General features: G+C 50.9%; 5 protein-coding genes across 5 annotated transcripts; 4 read left to right on the plus strand and 1 right to left on the minus strand.

Annotated features, from left to right (window-relative positions):
- Positions 1 to 3,154: 3,154 nt before the first annotated feature.
- NECHADRAFT_45636 (uncharacterized protein) lies at positions 3,155 to 4,459 on the minus strand (the record flags this gene model as incomplete). The annotated part of the gene is made up of 3 exons (XM_003044475.1): positions 3,155 to 3,651; positions 3,711 to 4,246; positions 4,305 to 4,459. The coding sequence occupies 3 exons, from the start codon at positions 4,457 to 4,459 to the stop codon at positions 3,155 to 3,157; spliced, it is 1,188 nt and encodes a 395-aa protein (XP_003044521.1).
- Positions 4,460 to 5,985: 1,526 nt separating this feature from the next.
- Positions 5,986 to 12,569, plus strand: NECHADRAFT_45826 (uncharacterized protein; the record flags this gene model as incomplete). The annotated part of the gene is made up of 5 exons (XM_003044344.1): positions 5,986 to 6,432; positions 6,483 to 6,875; positions 11,549 to 11,641; positions 11,692 to 12,321; positions 12,375 to 12,569. The coding sequence occupies 5 exons, from the start codon at positions 5,986 to 5,988 to the stop codon at positions 12,567 to 12,569; spliced, it is 1,758 nt and encodes a 585-aa protein (XP_003044390.1).
- Positions 12,570 to 13,788: 1,219 nt separating this feature from the next.
- On the plus strand, positions 13,789 to 16,653 carry NECHADRAFT_83073 (uncharacterized protein; the record flags this gene model as incomplete). Its single annotated transcript, XM_003044345.1, has 7 exons — positions 13,789 to 13,861; positions 14,042 to 14,245; positions 14,847 to 14,864; positions 14,983 to 15,132; positions 15,236 to 15,385; positions 15,436 to 15,475; positions 15,579 to 16,653. The coding sequence occupies 7 exons, from the start codon at positions 13,789 to 13,791 to the stop codon at positions 16,651 to 16,653; spliced, it is 1,710 nt and encodes a 569-aa protein (XP_003044391.1).
- A 1,312-nt stretch (positions 16,654 to 17,965) lies between these two features.
- On the plus strand, positions 17,966 to 19,732 carry NECHADRAFT_95150 (uncharacterized protein; the record flags this gene model as incomplete). Its single annotated transcript, XM_003044346.1, has 3 exons — positions 17,966 to 18,183; positions 18,233 to 18,658; positions 18,709 to 19,732. The coding sequence occupies 3 exons, from the start codon at positions 17,966 to 17,968 to the stop codon at positions 19,730 to 19,732; spliced, it is 1,668 nt and encodes a 555-aa protein (XP_003044392.1).
- Positions 19,733 to 20,731: 999 nt separating this feature from the next.
- NECHADRAFT_83075 (uncharacterized protein) lies at positions 20,732 to 22,944 on the plus strand (the record flags this gene model as incomplete). Its single annotated transcript, XM_003044347.1, has 5 exons — positions 20,732 to 21,064; positions 21,176 to 22,030; positions 22,110 to 22,150; positions 22,180 to 22,199; positions 22,553 to 22,944. The coding sequence occupies 5 exons, from the start codon at positions 20,732 to 20,734 to the stop codon at positions 22,942 to 22,944; spliced, it is 1,641 nt and encodes a 546-aa protein (XP_003044393.1).
- Positions 22,945 to 23,040: the final 96 nt, after the last annotated feature.

Below are 23,040 nucleotides of genomic sequence, written 5' to 3' on the forward strand. Positions count from 1 at the left end.
TATTCCAGTCAAGTATATTCACGTGGGTGGTCGTCTTAGCTGGCTGTGTACCTTTTGGTTGGCACTTCAATTCCACGGCCAGATCAATTGATGTATCTCGAGTGAGATCATACACGGGCAACGGGCCTCTAACGAGTACTGATCCCCATTAGAAAGTTTTAATCCAGCTTGAGAACATTGTGCAGTCAATTTCCTTACCCCATTGCTAGCCCAACCGGTCTAGTAGAGCAACTGGAGCATCCTTCCTTTCTCTGTGCAAAGCTAGGGCATGGTCTTGGGCATGAAACTGTGACCACAAGTTGGTGATGTTTGTTGAATTTAAGTAGTGGTTAGTTCAGAGGCCTCAAAGGTCAAAAGTTGTTGGTTCATGGTACAAAAATGGGCGTCCACGCTGAGAGGGGACGATGAGCCCCTAGCATATGCCCACAACCTCTGGAAGACAGGACGGCTCTTCGCCTATGTTCCGTGAAACATACTTAAAAATAATAACTTATGTCTATCAGCCCTTGTAAGGTTAATAATTCCATCTCAATACTCTTAAATCATCTCACTTGCGTAATGTGTCGTCGAAGACGAGACTCCCAGGCTGATAGAACCTGCAATCGGATCGGCCTGAACCTGTCCCAGATGTTCGCTACTTTTATTGAAAGACCTGAGCTCGCTTTGAGCGTTTAGATATTCATTGTACGAGCTCTATGGCCAAGCAGCTGAGTCCCCAGACACTGATGGCCCAGTGGACGCCTTGTCACACCAGCTCGCCATCCACTTATGTACTCGGAACAACCAGGTCGGTTGTCGGCTTCGAAGCCATGAAAGACCGCTAATGACCTAGCCTTTGCTTTCCGGGTCCAAAGTAAAGCCGATGTTGATGCTGTTTAGCTTGATCGAGGAGGTTGAGCTTGAATCCTGATCGCTGCTTGCCTCGAAACTCACCCCATTCCATGCATGGCTAAAGGGAAGCTGATGTGTCTATGATAAAGTCAGGCTCAGCCATCAGAGAGTCCCGAAGCATCTGGAAGCCTGGATTTAAGGTCCTTATGGTTGTCAAATTTCAGGAATCTCTTTCTTCATCAAACTGGGGATGGCAAAGGCTTGTGGCCGTTCTGCCACACCAGATAGACCTGCAAGTTCAACAGCCTTTAGCTATTTCGATGAAATAAGGAAACTATATGAAACAATGTATCCAGGAAGCCCAAGGATTGCACATTCCCCTCTCTTTCTTTGTGGCTCTCATGCAGCAGTGAGCCTCACCTGCCTCTGCTGCCCGATATGAAGGACTCTTGGCTGATTCTAGCATATCTTTCTTCTGAGAAGGACGATAATTGATTATTTGTAAAACTTAGAGTGAATTTGGCCTGAACTTCTCTTTGGGGCTGAGAGTTAATGCCATCTGTCAGAACATCACGCTCAAATGATCCTCTCTCATGCATCAGATTTGATACCAAGCATCCGGTCACACGCCAAGCCGATTGCCAAGAAGGTTAAGCTTTCTCTGCAAGCTCGGCAAGATTTCGACTTTTTGGCAAGGATCATGATAGGGGAATTGGTAGGCCAGAAAACGGCGTTAGAGCGGTCCACTGTCATAACCCTGCGAATACTAGTAATGACTTGACGACCTCTTGGTATCATGATGATGGAGAAGAAACAGCCTGGTAACAACCATAAGACATTAGCAAGCTTTCAGAAGGGGGGTTCGCATATCAAAACGATTTAAGACTCGCAAAGGTCACATGAATGATCTCCATGGAGCAAGGCGACGGTGTTTATCAAGACAAGTAAATGCAATTCCCACACTACACGGGCCATGATGAAGATAACCTGAGTATCATTCCATATTATTGCTGTATTGTTGGCCTTTCACTTTCTTTCTTGGTCTGCAAGCCCTCCTTCCATGTAGCATCACGTTGACTGTTCGCTCAAAGACCGTGATTCGACACTGGCGCATCTGTTTGGTTTAATTCGGATACGAGAACTGACCAGCATGACGGTATTTGACAGCTTTTAGTAGGGAGCTTCGCACATCGAAACGAGATGAGATCCCCGGACTGTCGCCTGGAAGGCCTCTATGGAGCAAGGTCATGGTGTTTATCACGCCAACAGACAAGTCTAAGTACCGCACTACACAGAGGCATCGTGGCTGAGATAACTTGAATCTCATTCTATACGAATCTTGTCTTGGTGTTTTCTTTCTTTCTTTCTTCCCCTTTTCTTTGATTCTGTTCTTAGTTCACAAGCCCCTGCCATGTACAGTACCTAGCATCACGTTAACTGATCCCTCAAAGAAAATAACTCTGCACCACCACATTCGGTTGGTTTCGGATACGAGAACTGAGAATGGCTCTGGTGATTATTCGGAATACGAGTAGGCGCGTAAACGAGGCAAGGAACAGATATCTACGTGGTGAGGCCATCATGTGGTTATTGATGCTCCAATGCGCACGAGACAATGTTGTGGTGCCACGACGAAATCGCCGTTAATATGAGTTGAATCTATATTAGAGAGGGACATGGTAATAAGTCGTGCTCAACAAATTGATTCCATCCTCGTATTACCGTAGCGAGCTGAGCCAAGAACGCCATTTTTTGCAAACCCGTATTTGCCGTCCGATGAAGCATCTGACACTTGTGAAGCGCGTTGACCCCTCTCCAGGTTGGCTGCATCAAAGTGGTAAGATGGGTCGACAAGATGGGCCAACCCAGGGCTCGCAAACAGCTCTGAAAATAGACAACAGCACTGCAGCATCCGTATAATTCAGCCTTCGTGATCCTGTCCAGCCGCAATAAACCCAAGACGCACCAGAGCATGCCGTTCAGGGGTAGCCCCTCCATCAACCCTGTCTGTCACTGTACCCAAGATCTTCCAGAACGCACTGAGCACTCTGTGATCCATCAGCCCACCAACGTCACTGCTTGCGCGGTTTTCGGGAATGCGGGCGCAATCCCTGTGCTACTACTACGTAGTAGAGGGGCATTCTCAAGATTGAAGGCGACCCAACTTCAGGTACCGAAACCTTCAACTCGAGAGGAACCAGTTGCAAGGGCCACGCGGCACGCTGTCTCATATTAAACATACATACAACCAACGGATATCAATGCTCGTCTAGTATTACATACAAACCCCCACCTCTATACGCCCCGCAGCAGCTTCCTTCACTCATGGAGAGTCCATGATAGGTTCGTTGTCCGGTTTCACATTCTTGTTGACAACCAGGGGGAACGGGCTCAGGACGGCAGAGATGTCGCCCCACCATCTGTCACCGTAGCGCTGGTACCAGTCCATGGTGATCTTGAGACCCTGCTCGAAGGGGGTCTTTTGTGTCCAGCCGAGCTGCTTGAGCTTGGTAGCGTCGACGGCGTATCTGTGGTCGTTGAAGGGGCGGTCGTGTGTGTACTTGACCCACTTCTTGAACTCGGTCGTGTTCTGGTCGTCGATGCCCATCTCAGCGAGGAGCTTGTGGCAGAGTGTGATGTTGGAGATTTCGTCGTACGAGCCGACGTTGTAGATCTGGCCCATCTCACCCTTGTGGAGGATGGTGTCGAAGGCGTCGGCGGCGTCTCCGGCGTAGAGATAGCGGCGTGTTGGGCTGCCGTCTCCGTGGAGGACCACGGGCTGACCGCGGTGTAGCAAGGAGGAGAACTTGGGGATGATCTCTGTGAAGGGCGAGTGTTAGTGGCCGTGTCTGGTGTTCTGTCGAGCTGGAAATGCTTACTCTCTGGGAATTGGTGGGGTCCGTAGACGTTGTTACTCCGAACAATAATGACGGGAAGCTTGAAGCTTCGCATATAAGAATTCACAAGCATCTCGGCGGCAGCCTTGCTCGCGGCGTAAGGGTTGGTAGGGGCAAGAATGCTCGCCTCGAGGAGGTCATCGTCATCGTCCTTGACCTCGCCGTAGACCTCGTCGGTCGAGATATGAATGAGGCGCTTGATGCCAACCTTCTTGGCACTCTCGAGCAGCACGTGGGTGCCGTAGACGTTGGTGTGAGTAAAGCCGTACGAGTTGCCAAAGCTCAGGTCGACGTGCGACTGGGCGGCAAAGTGGAAGATGGTGTCGATGTTGTAGCGCTCGAGGCAGTCGACAACCTCGACGGGGTTGGTGATGTCGCCCTGGTAGAAGCTAAAGTTGCGCTTCTCGTTGAGGGCGCGTGTGTTGTTGAGCGAGGCGCAGTAGTCGAGCTTGTCGAAAGAGACGATGTTGTAGGCGTGGGGATACGTGAGGGTGAGGTGTCGCACAAGCCAAGAAGCGCTGTAAAGCTTGGTGTTAGCATTGGCGCATGAGGATCAAGGTGTGGTCTTGTGCTCACATGAAGCCGGCGCCACCAGTGATCATAATGTTCTTGACATCGGGATGAGGCTCAAACTTGGTGCTGCCCGTCAAGATGGGCGCACCCTGCCAGACGTCGGCGTCCTGGAGGAAGTTGTAGCGCATGTTGCCGGTGTTATTGTTGCTTGAGCCCATGTTAGTTGAGTAGTCGAAGTGAGGAGCCATGTTTGTCACTGACGATGCAACCAGACGAGAATCTTGGGCTGGAGGGTATTAAAGCTGGATGGAGTAGTGTAACAAGAAAGACACCGTCTACCGGAGAATTGAGACAGAAAAGACAAAGTGGACAGAGTAATGCAAAGCAATCTTCAAGACTAAACGGGTAGCGAGCAGGCAGTCTCAGTCTAACGAGTACTTAAAAACTGGAGAGAAAGCCCCTAAGAGAGAGACATCTTTTTTACATGAGCCACCAAGTGGCATTCTCCCCTATTACCACACCGAACGGCCCATTTCAACGGCTAACGGCCAGTCTGTCTACACGGGCTACCCACACCAGAGTGAAGAGAGAAAAAAAAAAGTGATGAGAGCGTGAAGAATCAGGGGGGGCCATCATGGTAGGAATGGGGTGTGAGACTAAACATTCCCAAGGGCGAGACCAAATACCTCAGCCCATTCCCGTCTTGTAACAGTACAAACCCCTTGCTGCATGTGTCGTGTTCCTTCAGGAGGAACTGATTGCCTGCTTGCTTGCTTGCTTGTTTGCTTTGCCGCACAATTCTGCCGGCAAGGAAAAGTTCAGCTCATTAATCATGGCAATCTTTTGTCAATTGAGGCTTGGGCTGAGGCGTTCGATAGTACGTTTGCCAAGCGAATGAGGGTCCGATAGTCCCGCGCTTGGCTTCTGACAGGGCCAGGGGGGAGTGCTACGGTACCTGTAGCGGTACCGGTACACGAAGCTTGTTGCCCTGTAAAGTGACGGGACCCGTATAAACAGAGGTGATTGTGTGCTAATGCGGTCACTTTCCAGCGGCTGAGATCGACGGAGAAAACAAGGGTACGAAACAAACAGGATCATTTGTCGTCAGCGCGTTACGAACCAACTGCATTTTCGTATTAAGTGCACATTCACTCCTGCAGAAGATTAGGCTCTGATTCTCTGTCACTGTCAAGAAAAGGGGCAAGGAAAAAAAAAAAGCCAGAAGTTGACCGGCGTCTCACCCTTTTTGCCACGCGAAAGGCTCGATCTAACTAGACAGATCGGCATTGCAACGTAAAACAGCGATAAGCGGCTCCAAAACAATTTGATTCGCCCCTGCATTAGCCAACACAGACCAGCTGCTCGTAAAACCGAGCTACTGGATGTACTATTGGAAGCGTGGAGAAGCTCAGCCTGGGGGCGTGTCGATGTTGGAGCAAGGGACGGCGCGGCGTGCCAGGGCCCTTCTTTCGTTTCTTCGTTCAGTGTCTCGATGTGGCTACAGTGACAGACCCCTGATTCCCCAAACAGAGGTGACATGACGGGCAAGGAGGGACGGAGGGAGGGAGGCTTGCAGGCCGGTAGTCTGCAACGTAGTACGTACATGCAGCTGTCTTGGAGCTACTGGAGCTTCCTCCTCGTCTGTATTTCTTCTTGACCTCATCTCGATCGGCAGTTGCTTGCTCTTCATAGCTAATCGTTGCTAATCGTACAAACCTCATACCCAAACACCAACACCATCACCATGTCTACTTCCAACGGTACGTCTGCCAACCGCTTCCTCATCTGGGGCGGCAAGGGCTGGGTGGCTGGCCACCTCAAGGAGCTCCTCGAGAAGCAGGGCAAGGAGGTTTCCAGCACCACTGTCCGCATGGAAGATGTCGCCGGTGTCGCCAAGGTGCTCGACGAGATCAAGCCCACGCACGTCCTCAACGCTGCTGGCTGCACTGGTCGACCCAACGTCGACTGGTGCGAGGACAACAAGGAGCAGACAGTTCGCTCCAATGTCATTGGCACTCTGACGCTGGCCGATCAGTGCGCCCAGCGAGGTATTCACTGCACCATCTTTGCGACCGGATGCATCTACCAGTATGACGAGAAGCACCCCATGGGTGGTGCTGGCTTCAAGGAGGAGGATGCTCCCAACTTTGTCGGCAGCTTCTACTCCATGACCAAGGGCCACGTTGAGCCTGTGAGTATCTCTACTGAAGCATATGTGAATGCGCCTCTGACGTGCGACAGATCCTGGCCAGCTACAACAACGTCCTCATCCTCCGTCTTCGCATGCCTGTGAGCGACGATCTTCACCCCCGAAACTTTGTCACCAAGATCTCCAAGTACGACCGAGTCGTCGACATTCCCAACAGCAACACCATCCTCCACGACCTCCTCCCCGGCTCCATTCTCCTCGCTGAGCACAACAACACCGGCGTCTTTAACTTCACCAACCCCGGCGCCATCTCTCACAACGAGGTCCTCGCCCTGTTCAAGGAGATTGTCCGCCCCAACTACACCTGGAAGAACTTTAGCCTCGAGGAGCAGTCCAAGGTCATCAAGGCTGGTCGCAGCAACTGCAAGCTCGACACGGACAAGTTGGTCAGCAAGCTCAAGGAGTACAACTACGAGGTTCCCGAGGTCCACGACGCCTACAGGCAGTGCTTTGAGCGTATGAAGGCTGCTGGCGTCCAATAGAGCACCTGCGCTCTGTGAGGACGTGGTCTCTTTGTATTTTTCTTCATCACTGGCTATAAAAGAACAGCTGTCAAGTCTAGATAAAATAATGTGAATTAATTCAGTGCCAACGCCGTTTCGTCATAGATCGGTCCATCCGAGCCACCACTCTAACACCTGTTCCAAGAGCCTCCATTTTGTGCCAACCGTCTCTTCAATAACCAACATCGCTCAGCTTGAAACGATTCGCATAAACCATCTATATTACATACTATAATCGCATCTTTTACCAGGACTCTCCGCAGTTGCCTGGTATATACTCTGCCCAGTCCATCTTCAACACCATCTTTGCCTCGGGGCAGTACGAGTAGATGTGATCTCGCTTCTCCTTTCGTCCCCAGACAGCGCCGTGAAGCTGGCCGGCACCGCCAATATGATAGCCCATGGGCTCGTAGAATCCGTTCCTCCAGTCATCAAGGCCCTTGACCCAATCACCTGGTCGGCCTTGCTCGCTCAACTTCTTTCGTAGGTTCTCCCACTCACATTCCTCCTGATCATCATCGAGGTCGGCGTCGCAATCAGGCTCAGGCACAATCTCGGCCGGGCCTCCGTTCATCTCTCCAGAGAAGGTTGATGATATAGATCCGTTGGCGACACTGCCAGCATTGTGATGTCCAAGACGCTCAGACAGCCAGACATCTTCAGGCTGGCTGCCCTCAATGCGACGCTGGTTGCGCAGGATATCAATGATACGGCTCACGCGACGGATCGAGAGTCCTCCATTTCCGCCATAACGTCCTCCGACACTCCAAGGCGCACCAACCCAATCGTAGCCAATAAAGTCATCCATGGAGCGCTTGTTGTTGGCGCAGACCATCGAGTCAGTCTGGAATACGAGGAGGATCTCGGCAGGCTGCAGCACATGATCGTATAGCCACAGAGTCGTCAAGAAACGACTGATCATCTCCTGACCAGCGGTGCTCATGTTGGCGGGGATGTAGGTCAAGTCGACCTTGCCAGACTTGACATGCTCGCGCATGGCGGCAGACTGGTTGACGAAGGCGACCGACTCGGGGGAGCCCATGAAGCGGAATCGCCAGTCGGGAGGCATTTGATACATGAACTTGAGCATCAGAGGCACGATGATGGGCTGCGGTCGGTTCTCAATGAGGAGAGCGACCTTGGACTCGTTGTAGATGGACTGGTTGGCGTATGTGAGGGAGATTTTGGGGAGCGCCGGATGAGGGACGACGACCGCCATGACTGAGAGAAAGATGATGGTTCTGAGGCGATTGGGTCAGTCTAGATGCCTCCAAGTCTTTAGGAAGAGACTCACGCAAAAGTAACTCCCAGTCCGATCGCGATGCGCACAAATTTGGGCGACATCAGTCGCTGGTTTGAGAGGAAGTTCATGACGGCTGCTAGCGGTGGTGAAGGAGTGACGGGAAGAGCAATACAACAAAATAGAGACAAAAAAAAAAAAAAGCTGCCGTCTGTCAATTAATTCGGTCTTCAGCTTGAAAGAAGTAAAAGAGTCAGGTCAGTTCAAAGTCGTCGCCCAGCTTCCCTCGTCGAAGCTGGGGTGTAAGCGGCAAAGAGAGAGAACCCGGCCAAGAGGAGACGACGAGAGAGGGGACACTCTAAACGACAGGGGCTCATCTCTAACATAAGGGGGGTTTCTCTTCCATCATGTAGATTGTACTGTACATCACATCTGCATCTCTTGACAGCCTGCTTCTAGACAACCCACTATCCCGCCCATCCTTGCACTCCCTCTGTGTTCGGCTGAACCGGAGGGCTTTGCCTCTGCGGCAGTAGCTCTAGACCGCCTCTCCACAAGGCATGCTAGGGATGGGCGCTATCATTTTGAGAGCCTGGTGGGACTGGAGTGGCGCCGCCCCTCTAGCCGCTCACAGAGGCATCGCATCATATAGAGCCGATAACACACCCCAGGCGCAGGGGGTCTCAATTGTGGTTGACGGGAGCGTAACTTGGGTCTTTGCGACCTGGAAACTCCATCCAAAAACTTCCTCCATCTTCAGAACAAGTGAAGTGAAGCAATCATGGCGCCGCAAGTTGACTTGTCGCAATGGGCCGACTTGCCAGTAATGGCTACCAAGAGCCTCAAATCGAGACTCCCCACGACGATTTCAAGATCTACCATTCTTATTGTCGTTTCCCTCATCTCAACGTGAGTAGATCTTCAAATGAAGACATCGCGAGCAGCGACTGACAATACACAGATGGATCTTTGCGACCGTACTCGTCCCTCAAGTCAAACCCACCATCACATCCCAGATTGATGAAGCCCGACAAAGACTCCCGTCAGTCAGCATTGACTGGGCGCCAAACGACGACCCTCGCAAGAACTACAACACATCCAAGGTCGCTCTCATCATCGAGCCCGAGCCTCTTCCTTTGCTGGTCCCCTTGATCCTGCACATGATCGCCGTCGTGCCTCCGGATTGGCGATTCGTTTTTATCGGATCTAAGAAGAGCGTCTACACTGTCGGTCGCGAGTACGGCATTCAGCTGCAGCAGGGTCTGGGCAAGATTGATCTCATGAGGCTCCCCAGCCCTTGGTCCATCAAGACTGAGGAGGACTTGAACCGCCTGTACACGGATTCGCGATTCTACAACGAGTTTTTACCTGGAGTTGAATGGCTCTTGACCTTTGACTCGGAGAGCATTCTTTGCGCCAATGCGCAGTCGAGCTTGAACGACTGGTTGGACTACACATGGGCTGGTGCTGCCAGGTAAGATGACTCCCATCGCTTCAGCGACACCCCTGCTAACAATGTCAAAGAGCCGATGTCAAGGCTTTTGCTGGCTACGGAAAGCTCTCGCTGCGACGCGTCTCTGCCATCCAGCAAGTCCTCGGCTTCCAGAAGCGCTACAACGACACAGACCAAGAAGACATTTGGTTCGGAAAGCGTCTTTACATTCTCCCCGACGCGAAGCTCGCCAACCTGACCAACGAAGTCTTCTCGGTACAGAACAACGTCACAGAAAGACCCATGGGCTACCACGCCCTTGGTCGTGGCAGGGGTCTCGATAAGGAAGTCTGGGGCAACGTCGAGACACGAAAGGCAGCGCTTGAGTACTGTCCCGAGATGCACATGATTCTCGACATGAAGCTCGAGAAGGAGAGGTGTCCCCCTGACACGCAGGGTTGATTGGGCCCTGTCGCTGCCAACAGAGACAAGCTTTGGTGGTGCGGGTGAGGGGCATGGAATGGGAGCAGGGGTAGAGCCATTCTGCAGCCCTCGTGTAAGTTTTATTTTGAGCACAAGCAAGTGTAACCGGTATGGATAGACTGTGTATTACCTAGATATCCCCAGTCAAAAATAATGACATGAATTCTTTTGTTACAAGGCTGTGTCTTGTCTGCCTCGTCTCGTCTTGATGAAACAAACACCACCACATCCCGAAGGATTTGCGCTGTTTGCTTCATCATCCCGACCCTTCAAACACTTCGTTCTTTTACCCTCCCGACCGATCGGCACGATTACATTGGTTGATCACAATGCACAATGGCCCCATTGGTGCATCGACCACCACACACACGCGCGTACTGTACCCGCAGCCACGCATGTCCCATTCCTTCTCTCGCAGACGGGACGATGACAAGGTCAAACTCTCCAGAGCCTCAAACTACCAAAACGCACATGTTCTCTTGGCAGATGCCGCCACACACCTCGTCTCAGCCCTGAACCATCAACCCCTTTACAGACAGTAACCTCAAGAGGGGCAGACAAAACACAAACTTTTTGCCCTTGCTTCGGGTTAGTCTGGATTCGTATTTCAGCTCGTCAATCGCATGCCCGGCTGATAGCCTAGCGCCAAATAGATCTGCAAATGGCCTCTTCGATAGTCTCAGAATCCGGCTCTCCCTTGGCCCACCGTGGCTTGGGGCTGGACTGGCTATTTACCGCCCGCACGTATGAGACTAACTGTCGGCTGCGCCAGAAGGAAGGAAAAAAAGAGGGAGAATGCGAAGAAAAAAAAAGGAGACCGAGCAGAGTTGGTTGCTACTGCAGGGGTGGTTTGTTGGTGGCGTCGTAAAGAAGAGGCATTCCGGAGCCGCTAGAAAGATTCTCTCGCGCCCATGTACCGGTACTTTCATCTCTGGGATTGTCGTCGATACTCCACGCCCATTCCTTGTCCGGGACCAGTGAGCAATACGAATACATGCTTCTCCAGGGGCAGGGGTGCTTGACCAGGCTGGCGTCTTTCCCTTCCCCCCAGTCGGGCTGCTTTATCCCACTTCTCCGGCCCTTCCAGCAATCCCCCTCTCTCTGCCTTACCAGACAGAACGCTGCTTTGCTGTGTCTGTTTCACTGTTCCTTCATCTGGCTGCTTGAAATCTGCTGTTCCCTAACTACAGTCGTTCCTTGTCTTCATCAGCGCGCATCTAATTCACCATGTCCAAGGAAGCCGACCACAAGCCGTACGCGGACTCATCGTCCTCGTCGGCATCATCCTCGTCTACCTCGCCCAAGGAGACTACCCTGTTTGATCACAGTGAGCATGACCGCGACATGACGAGGTCGCCCAGTGAGTTTGAGCTCGATGAGCTCTACCACGATGAGGAGGAGGATGCCCTCCTTGCTGGTGACCAAGAAAAGGCCGATAAGCCAGACAAGCCAGAGCCAGAGCCCGTCAAGAAGTCCAAAACACTCAAGGCGGTAGCATGGACCTTGATCAACGTCTTGGCCACAGTCTTGATCGTATGTCACTTCACCTTCCATCTCAACATCACCATGTTAACCTCAACCAGGTCTTCACAAACAAAGCCATCTTCTCAGATAAATCTCTCAAGCATGTGCAGCTCTCGTTCGCCACATTTCACTTCACCATCACCTGGCTGGCCCTCTATGTCCTCTCACGAGAGCGATTCGGCTTCTTCACGCCTCAGAAGGCTTCCTTTGGCCACACGGCGCCTCTGTCCATCGCCATGGCCCTCAACGTCGTCTTCCCTAACCTCTCTCTTGCCTACTCATCCGTCGCATTCTACCAGATTGCGCGTATCCTCATGACGCCCTCGGTTGCCGCCATGGACTACGTCATGTACAAGGTCACTCTGCCTCTCAAGGCCTGCCTGACCTTGATCCCCGCCTGTATCGGCGTCGGTATGGTCTCTTACTATGACTCGAGGCCTACTAGCAACACCACCATCAAGACGACATCCCAGCTGGGCGTCATGTTTGCCTTCCTCGGCGTCTTCTTCTCGTCTCTTTACACCGTCTGGATCTCGGCCTTCCGACGACGCCTGAACATGACCAGCATGCAGCTGCTCTTCAACCAGGCCCCCATCTCTGCTTTCATGCTCCTCTACGTCATTCCCTTTGTCGACACCTTCCCCGTCTGGGGTGATGTTTCACTGAACCGCTGGGTTCTGATTCTTATGGTGAGTGCACAGAGCCTGCCGGGTGAAGGAGTGCTGCTAACATTACATCACAGTCTGGCTTCTTTGCCGTTCTTATCAATGTCTCTCAGTTCTTCATCGTTGCTGAGATGGGACCTGTCACTAGCACAGTCGTCGCCCACAGCAAAACATGCATCATTGTCGCCCTCGGCTGGATGTCGTCTGGCCGAACCGTGGCCGACAAGTGTGTCATTGGCCTGATCATGGCCCTGGTTGGAATTTTTGCGTGAGTGTTTCCATCCTCCCGATCGATCATATCACTAACCGTTGTTAGCTACTCGGGTGTCATGTTGAGGGAGAAGGCCAAGGCCGCAAAATAAACGCATACGGGTCGTCGGAGTTGAAATGGTTGTCTGAATACCGCTTGGGAGACTGGGACCTGGAGTTTTTGCATCTTGGGATTGTAAAACAGTTTGTTGAGCATTTGATTAGAACGATAGATTCATGTCATGCTTTCTTGGATAGTGAGTTCTTGCTATATTTGCACACTGTCAAGTCTCAGTGAGTTGCTTAGTGTTGAAGTATTACCTGCCACGCTTCACTGTTAGCAAATCAGACACACAGTTGGCATCGCCTCATTTATCCAATCATCGAGAATTACAACTTGCCGCCGGAGATGTGCTCTGTAGCAGGATCCATCTGATGCTTCAGATGCCTCCATTCAGAAGTTCACCTCTGGAGTATTCGACACATTCACGACGTGACAACAAGGATGCCTCCATGTCATTCGAGAGAATAGTTCTTTGAATGAATGAGTATAAGGGGGCATATTACAGCTGCAGGCATACCTATATCATTGAACGGTGTGGCAAATGAGGCTCCTTGGCTGCGTGTCTGTGTTACCCTGGACTCACTCGGGAGGTTAGATCCGATCACCAAGTCGCGTACATGCAGCCAGATATACTGAGCGGAATAAGAACAGAAATTAGTATATTGATTGCTGCCTTTCGCAATTCTCTCTCACAAACGAGGTGGTTATTAGTGTCAAGTTACTGGTGAGCCTGCGTGGAAATCGACTTTCACTGAAGGCATGATGACAAACCTGCAGTATGCCACCTCGACCTGGGAAAAGAACTAGATACAAACAGCCTCGTGAAGCAAGTAACAGATTTTTCATGAGAATACGAAGAGGTTATTTTTGTGAGAAAAAGTTGAAGAGGCCATGGATCGTCAGGGCGAAAGACACGCATGCCTCTACCAGTTTGAGAAGGTGACATTTATCCATCCCCCGGCTCGGTTTGCTGATGCCAATATGATGTGCCCTGTCTGACCTGGCCCAGTATTTTAGAAGGATATACAACGGCGGACACGAGCTCGTGATACTACATAGACAGCCGGCAGGAAAACGTGGAGAGGCATGGTACCAAGGTCTGCGGCGTAGACTCCAACAAATGAGAGGCCGATGTGGCTCGTAATGGAGTTTCCGTTAAGGACCTTATCACCTTCATCATGGGGAAGGCTTTATGGGCCATTCTGATGACGTATGGACTCTTGGCCTGCCATATATTTGGTGGAAAAGGGTGTGAGCTAAGTTTACATTATCGCATTAAGCACACCTCTTTTATAGACTTGTCCTCTTTTCTCTTGTGTAGCACGACAGAATAAGCGGATTGTGTTAGTTCATATGATCCTTAACGGAATCATTCATTCAATGCATACCATTCTGTTGTCCTGGGTAACTGATGGCTGGTCATTCGCCTAGGCTCCCCTTCCTGTGGCACAGCCACCTCGCGCAACGTGGAGGAGCATGTTCTGCTCAGGCCAAAATCAGAGACACCGTCAAGACAGACAGGCTTGAGAACCGGATATAAAACGATTCACAATCAGATCATATGCCAAGAGAGCTTCCGCTTTTCCCGGCGGACGGTGCCATGGGTTCATCTCCACGATATCCGGCGCTGGCTTGGTATGTCTCTCCCCCGGTGAGTGGGAATGGAAACTTGGCCCAAGCTGGTTAGAGTCAATACTTTTTACCGAGACAAATATGAGATATCGAGAAGGTTGCCTCTGTTCGTGGGGTGCGGAATCTTTGTGAACCTTGGTCCTGGCTGGGCTGGGTCGCCTGAAGTACGGAATCAACACTCAAGTTGCCCAGGCTGGATGACTTACTAATATCCGAAAGGTAGAAGAACCTGAGTTAAAAACCAATCAACCACGTTTATCAGAGCTGGGGTTGTTATCATATACAAGGACTATTCCTGTCTCGCTCTTGGTTCTGGCATAGCTATCTGGTCGCCACTCTTTGTTGGCCGCGTGTAAAATTGTGATTTGATAATAAGCGCATACCGACATTTACTATCTGCAATACCTATGAGCTCACTGATAGGGCTCGTATTGATTGTTAGTCGCAGCCTATTGATGGTGGTCAATGAAGCTTAGCGACTGGCCATCATGTGCGGTCGTAGCATTGAGTAGTGTGAGCCCAACAAGCCTTATCGCCTTTCCGACAAAACTATTCGCCAAGTTATCAACCAAGATGCTGAGACTGGGCTCTTGAATATTGGTAGGGCTGTGCCTTCTCGTCGGTGAGTGAACCAACCATTTGGAACGGCTGTTGCGGTGAATCTTCTGGTGCCTGGATGAGGCCGGCGCTTGGGGAGCCTCATCGAAACGATGGCTACGAATATACGGACAGTGATTCAGTTCATGGCAGCCATGGACTTGGGGAGCTACGCGCCCAAGGCGACCGCTGGAATAATGTGGGTGGTCATCTGCATATTAATCTGCCGGGCGAAAATTCAGAACTCTTCACTGTATGCGGGCTCCCTCAGTTGAGACATTTCATCACCAGAGGTAAGACGCTCAGACCCGAACGCACATGGAGAATAAGCATGCACTTTTTGTCACATCAGGGCAAGGAAAATGATAGGTGATGAGCTGCTGACAACTCCAACAGACCACTGTAACTGGGCGGAAGCGCAAGCCGGCGGCACGGGACGAACGACAGGTGGGCTGACCAGCAGCGCTCGTGATTGTAATTTGCTCATGCAGGTCGACGTGTGCGGACAAAAGGAGCTTGGTCGGAGGCTGTGTCGACGCCTGTTTGGTGTGTTCTTGCGCCTGGTTTTAAACTGACGACACTTATTGGCTGTCAAGGATGCAATACCACCACACCTGTGAATAAGGCTCTTGAGATGTGAGATGAATCTTAAGCCAAGGGACTTTTCGCCCCGTAATCGACCCGTAAATGACAAGAGAGGGTGTTCCCTGTTCCCTTCAAACTCTGCTCCATCGCATAGCACAATTTCAACCCGCCACAATACATTGCCACCAGCAACCCTGATCGCCATGTACCATGCCCCGCGGAGCCATAACCATTATCAACACAATGCGAATGTTATGGATTACCTAGTCGACGGGTTTGAACATGGGGCAGCACAAAACAGCGATCCCGCACACCTCCAAGTTGAGGCGTCGGGTTCAACTAGCAACCACTACGGCGTTGGCTGGGGCTGCACACAGGGCTCTTCCGGCAACGATAGCGAATTTACCGATACGTTACAAGGCGCAGTATCCAACGACATATTGAATGGGGTAACGCCGAGCTCTTTCGTCTGGCCTCCCGAGAAACGTCGCCTGAGGGTACGATTTCTCAATGGGAGTGCCTCCGATCGCGAAATTGTCACGAATCTTGTGAATACACATTACAACACCATTCCGATGCGGTTAAAATTCGAGTTTCTCAAACCAAACGATTTTGGGCCTTCTGATATCCGAATATCTTTCGGTACCCAGTCAAGCTCCTGTCTTGGAACGGAAGCCGAGAAGAATCCGAATGGGACAACCTTGTGGCTCAACATGTACCGACACATCGCCGGTCTACCAGGCCCTCAGCGACGTCGCCTGAGGCAAGCTGACATCTTACACGAAGTTGGACACTCACTGGGCATGGTGCATGAACATCAACACCCTGATTGTCCAGCTGTCTGGAACTACCGCGAAATCCAAAGAAAGACGGGGTGGAAATGTGCCATGATCTATAAGAACTACGACCGAAGCTTTGTTCGAGGTACAAAGCCCCTCCCTTATGACCCAGAGTCCATCATGCATTACCCCATCGCCCCAGAAGACACCCGAGACGGGATGATGTATGTCCCCCACGCCTCGGTGTTATCTGACGGCGACAGAAGGTTTCTCATGTCATTATACCCCGATCCATATATGCCCATGCTGCGCGAGAGCCCAAGGTGGGTTCCAGAGTGGGAGATGGAGTATAGGCCGGTGAAGAAGAAGTCTGGAAGACATAGGCATAAGAAACCCAAGAAGCACGATGAGCCGGGGCTGATAAAATGGATATTGTACACTGCTGGGTAGATTGTTGATTTTTCGACTCAGAGTCGAGATCAAAGCAATGAAAAATTAATACTAACACTTGCCTATGACGATTCTTGGGTATTGGTGAGTTTGGTCTGTCCCGGCCGGCGTTCTGAATCGTAGAACTGTCGTTCGAAGCCCTTCTGGGCGAACCCTGGTGACTGTGGTTGCGGTGGTATTGTCTGCGCCCGTTGGGATATTATTAGACCATGCAGTCCTGGTATTGACTCTCCTCTTAGAGGGCCTTCATTTGATGTCTGTTTGAGGCGGAGCAGCTTTGTGTTACGAGTTTGCTCGTGTTCACGTCAGCCAGACATACACCATCCTTCTCCCACCAATGATATCGGTAACACGAGCCTGCATGCGAAGGTCTATTCTACCACTAGGAGTTGACTTAATTTCTTATGTCGTGTAAGAAAGCAATCCGGTGTAATCGTGTTCACCCGTTTGTTGGACTTGCCTCCCTCCCGATAGTTCCACCAAGACTCACCTGTGTATCTTTATGTGGGAGTGACGGAACGGATTGGGCATCTGCCGAATCTGATTCCAAACCGGTGATGGAAATGGACAAGACGACCGCATTACCGCAATCCAGAGGCCAACACAGTGCAAGGCTCCCTATTTTATATGATCTGCCAGGACTTTTGTCGAGCCTATTGCAAGCGTCTCTGACTCATGAAACCATACGTAATGCCATCCACGTGAATAACTCGTCGATCAACAAAAATACCTACGAAACTTACCGCCACTCAACGGAACAAAACACATCCCCTCTTCTAAGCTTAGCAACCCCCTCCCGGGACTTCCTAGCTTCCGCCCTATCACCACCTCCTTCCATGACAAGCGCGAGAGTTTCCTTCCACACAATTACGTGAGCAAGGTTTAAACCGCCGTCAGCCCTGTGCCCTACGGACGCCGTTTTATCCGTTATCCCGAGTAAACTTTGTTATGTCCGTTATTGACACGGATGATTCGGTAGATATTTGAGTTTTTCGGGGATTATCGAGTTTGAGGCCGTGTTATTTCCTCAAGATGGAGTGTTGCGTGAGCTTACACGGCAATGACCAGTGCTAGATGGGTCTGGGCCTCGATTAGTTTCGTATGTCAGACAAGTCAGACACGGGAAAGTGAGTGGCCTTCCAGTATGGCCGAGATATAGGGATGGAGAACTGGGGCGACCTACAGGCCCCGTCCTGGAGCTATGGGGCGAATAATCATATAAGTACACGCTCATCACAACATTTCACCTCGATGATATTCTCTGATCTGAACTGTGAAAGCAAGCATCTTCTTCTCAATCGATTCTACCAAAATGACTACCTATCAAACGCCTCTTGCTGCTCTCTACGCTAGCACAAGGGACTATCCATCCGCGACAGCACTGAGAATCCCTAACGAAGGGATGGCAGAACTGTCTTGGAAGGATATCACCTTCACTGACTTCACCAAGGACATCGAGACTTGTGCCAGGTACTGGGCCAACGAGTTTCTGGAAAGAGGCATCCAACAGCGATCTGTTATTGGGCTATGGTAGGTATAGCAAGCCACCGCTTTGGAGTCTGTCTAACTGTCGTTTTAGGCTGAAAGGATCGTCCTATACGGACCTCCTCCATATATGGGGCATCTACCGAGCTGGCTTCATCCCACAGCTCGTCTCTCTGAAGATGACAGATCCATCTGTTGTCTACAACCTACTCAAGAAGTCACAGGCCGCGGTTCTGATCCACGATGCCGGCTTCCAATCAGTTGTCGCCGACAGCCCCGTGAAGGCTTACCCTGCTGAGGACATTCTCACCTCCAACTATGATCACTTGCCACTGCCTCACCTGAATATGTCACCAGAAGCTGAGAACACCATCATGATTTATCATACATCGGGCTCAACGTCCGGTATCCCGAAGCTTGTGCCACTGACGGCGAAGTGGTTCGACTGTGTCATCAGCAAGACGGCATGTGTCGACGAGATACTTCCTTCAACGAGACCGCAACGGGTCCAGGTTTCCATGTAAGTCTCATTGAAGTTCTAGTGAGTTCACTGTTCTGATAGGCCTGTAGTGGAAGCTTCAGTCACATTGGCAGCACCATGCTACTCATCGACGCCATTTGCCGTGGAAGTTGCTTTGTCCTCCCGACCGAGATCCCATACTCGAATGACGAGCTCCGACAGATAATCGACCAATGCGGACTGACTAGGCTGAACATGTTTCCCGCCTTCTTGTCCAACGTCCTCCACGAAGCCCGTCGAGACGCCTCCTTGCTCAAAGCTTTACAGGGGTTGGAGTACATCATGTACGGTGGTTCAGCTCTGGATCCTACAGATGAAGCATGGGCCTGCAGCCAAGGTCTCCATCTCGTCAACGTCTTTGGTTCCACTGAAGTTGGCGTCATGATGATTTCGGAAGACACCACAAACCCAGCCTATCTCACGACTCTATCTGGTTCCACCTATGAGTATGTGCCATTGGAGGAGGACACGCATATGGATGAGCGGCTGCTTGAACTCGTAGTAGTTCCTGAGTCCGCTGACTGTCCGGACATCTCCTTGCGGAGCTCCGAGGACGGGAAGTTCCATACGGGGGATTTCTTTGTGGAAGTGAGACCTGGGAAGTTTGTGGCTAAAGGGCGAAACGACGATTGGATCAAGATGGCAATGGCGCTACGCTGTGATACAGGCTCAATCGAGGCAAACGCCATGGAAACCTGTGGAGATGACCTTATTGATGCGGTCGTTGTCGTCGGTGCTGGTCGACCTTCTCCCTCAATGATTGTCGAGCTTCGAGATGGTGCATCAATCGGACCTGAAGAGCACGACGAGGAAATAGGACTTTGGAGGATCAAGAACGAGATCCTTTTCAGGATCAATCCCTTCCACAAACGGAGATACATGCACGAGCGCATTGACGACGCACGATTCATCCTGATCGTTCCTCGAGGCACGCTGCCACGAACTGCTACGAAGGGAAACATTAGGAGAAAACAGGTTGAGGAGATGTTCAAGAGTCGACTTGACAAGGTGTACAAGGAGTGGACAATGCCCAAGGATTCGGTGCAGGGAAACCATTATCTCGTTGTCAACTGAAGCACGTTGGAAGTGGTTTGGACTCTTTGTACTGCTTATTGGATACAAAATTGAATAATGCCATCCTGGCCGATGTGATCTTCTTATATGGCATCCATACGCTGTTGAGATGAGGCTTACGCGAAGGACCAGTCAGATCATTGGTGGTAATCTGGGAACTTGAACATGTGGTGAGCTTCTATTTGCTAGAGAGTGCTGACATGCGGATAGAGATAAAATGCCTCACACCCTTCATTTTGCCTCCTTTCCATGTTATTATTTCAACTTTATGCACTTGTCAGGCATTAGTTATTAGATGTTCGTGGTGTTTCTCCCGTTGGAGTGCCTAGGGCATATCTGTGAACGCAGCAACCAGAATTTCCGCGGACACAAACATCATCAGCGATAAGATAGCATGGTGGACAGCGTGGCCGACGTCCCAGCTGCCGAAAGGTTATGCAGCCGGTGTAACGACGTGTTATGGCATCGAGACTTGGGGAAGCGGGCTCATCATTTATCAATTGAGAAGCTCACAAATTCCACCAGATGCCCGCTATGTCGAGTATTTTGCAGGGCCATGGAAGGAGCCGAAACAGTCATTGAGCAACCTGATCAGACCTTTGTGGCTCCGGGATGGTCCCAAGAATTTAGAGAAGCCCTGAAAGGAACCGCCATGCTTGCCATTTCATCCTCGTTTCTCAGAACAAGTACCGTTCCGGTTTCTACAACCAAGCGCTGGTGGCTCCGGAAATCGCCGACAGGGGAGAGCCGTGGGACTTATTTATGAAGGAACCCCTTGTAAGCACTTTAATGATATTCAAATTTACAGCATACTCTGACATTGTTCGTGCAGACTGGAAAGGGATTCAGAATAGAGCCATCTGGACACAGCATGAGTCTAATCTCGATGAAAGACTCAACAGGATCAGAGGCTAGTTGGCAGAGTGTGGCAAATCTCATGAAACTTGCGAGTTTGACTCAGAATCACAACTGCCCAAAAGAGTCATCAATGTGGAATCGATGGTTCTATATGAACCAAGCGAGCGTGAATGGGGGCGCTACACTGCCTTGAGCTACTGCTGGGGAAGAGACTCTTCAGGCAACGACATTTTAACCACCAAAACAACTCCAAACAATCTTGAGGACCGAGAGAAATCTCTCCGGCTCGAGGGGGAAACCGCGCACAAAACATTCACAGATGCAATCGCTATCACGAGGGGGCTCCGCATACCCTACTTGTGGATCGACGCCCTCTGCATCATACAAGGCGACGGCGGTGACTTTGAATCGGAGGCTAGCAAGATTGCCGACTACTATGGGCATGCCAAAATTACTCTTGCAGCGACAGACTCAGTCGACTGTGAAGGAGGCATGCTTTATCCGAGCAATCTTCGCTGAAAGTTCAGCGCCTCCCGGTTCAAACACTGGGAATCGACAGGTTACGCATTTCTCGAATCTATACAGACGGACTTGGAAAACGAGATCAACTCGGCGCCGCTGAATCAACGAGGATGGGTGCTCCAAGAACGCATCTTCTCTCAAAGGATGATCCATTTTTGCAAGAAGCAGTTGATCTGGGAATGCAAGAGCCAAGTTGCTAGTGAGGACGGCCTGGTCGTCCTGAGCAAAAATAGGATTAGACGGTCATTCGTACCAAAACCACTGTACCCCGCACGAGGTGTATACGAAGATTGGGACGATATCGTCCAAGGCTACTCCGGCAGGTTACTATCCAAAGCCAAGGACAAAACGCTTGCCCTTGCTGGAGCCACGACACGCTTCAGGAATCTCCTCTATGATAAGAATACTCATCGTCATGATGCCCCCCGACTAGGGTTGTGGGAAGGGGATTTTCATGCCGGCTTGCTTTGGAGAGGTCGTGAGCCCAGTGGCCGCATTCAAGCCGTTGAGCTCAAGTCGATCCCCTCTTGGTCTTGGATGGGATTTGATGGACCCATTACGTTCGACACCGAGCACCGGGGATGTTTTCGGCCTCCAAGGACAATCGAGATGGCGATGAAAGTTGACTGCGTGGATGTTAAATGGGAAGGCAAAGAGCTTACTTCAAAGGTCAAGTATGCAAAACTGGACGTCTCTGGCATAGTGATTCCGTTCAGCTCGATTCCAACAACCACCAAGGAAATTTGGTGGGATTCCTCAAGCTGGACAGAGAAATATATGGACAAAAATATGTTTCTCCTCCTCGTCGCTCAAGTCCCATACTGGTCAGGATGGAACTCGGAGGGAAACTGGATATTTGCAACAAAGGATTACTTTCTTATCATTGCCGAAAATTTCAAGACTGGCGGATTCTCTCGGGTAGGTATGGGAGCTATTGACAACGGCCAAGGAGCTCGGGGATATTTTGCAGACCAGAGCACCCATATAGTTCATCTAGTCTGACAAGTTCCACCGAGCACACAGAGCATATCTCGTCCTGTAAGCCGTTCTTTTGTAATCTATGGAAGACGGTCTGCACTCGCCATGTGTAAGATGATTCGAATCCGAAGTCCGGTCTTGATATGGTGAGCCTGGTCCGGGTCTGACACCTGGTTGTTCATTGACTTTCAGGGCATCAAAGCTTCCTCACCAACAAACTTGGCATTGAACATCAGGCCAGAGACCCTGGCTCCTCGCTGTTTATGGGCCCAGACATCTTGTTGGCTGTTTTGGTGTTTTAATGGGCTGAATCTTGCATGGACTCGTGTTGGTCCACTGATGATATGACCAAAAAAAAATGAAAGGTCAGGGGGAGGAGAGGTTCTTAGAGAGATCGCGGACCTCGACAGGCGACTCTCCACACTTCCCAGAGTTCTACACTCACCCGCTCACTATCACTAGTTAAAATGGTTTCACCTAAGCTGCTCCAATTCGTCCTTGCCTTTATCGCCATTGGTGCTGTCCATGCCAATGCCAAAGACTGCTACCCACTTGACCCATCCACCACATTGAACACTTCAGTCTCCATCGAGATATCTCTCCCTGCTTCTCTGTTGAGCAAGTCTACGGCCCCGCTCACCACAACAACAAAACCTGAACCTTCTACGACCTCTACGACCTCCTCTACTTCCTCGGTCACGGGCCCTGGGGAGGAAATGAATTGCGCCACAGACGGCGGTTGTTGGGATTATGAGATCTGCTCAAAAGGCTCTTACATTTACGACAGCGACATTTATTACTACATCCCTTGGTTTCTTTGGGCTTGGGATGGCTCTACTAGTTGGGCGTGGTGAAGGATTGAGGGACGATGGTGGTTGAATGGTGGGATTAATTAGGAGATGAGACGACAGCCACTACGCAGCTGATGGGTCTTCCTTGGTTAATAACAA

This window comes from Fusarium vanettenii (assembly GCF_000151355.1).
Source record: "Fusarium vanettenii 77-13-4 chromosome 7 genomic scaffold NECHAsca_22_chr7_11_0, whole genome shotgun sequence".
NCBI classification, from domain to species: domain Eukaryota; kingdom Fungi; phylum Ascomycota; class Sordariomycetes; order Hypocreales; family Nectriaceae; genus Fusarium; species Fusarium vanettenii.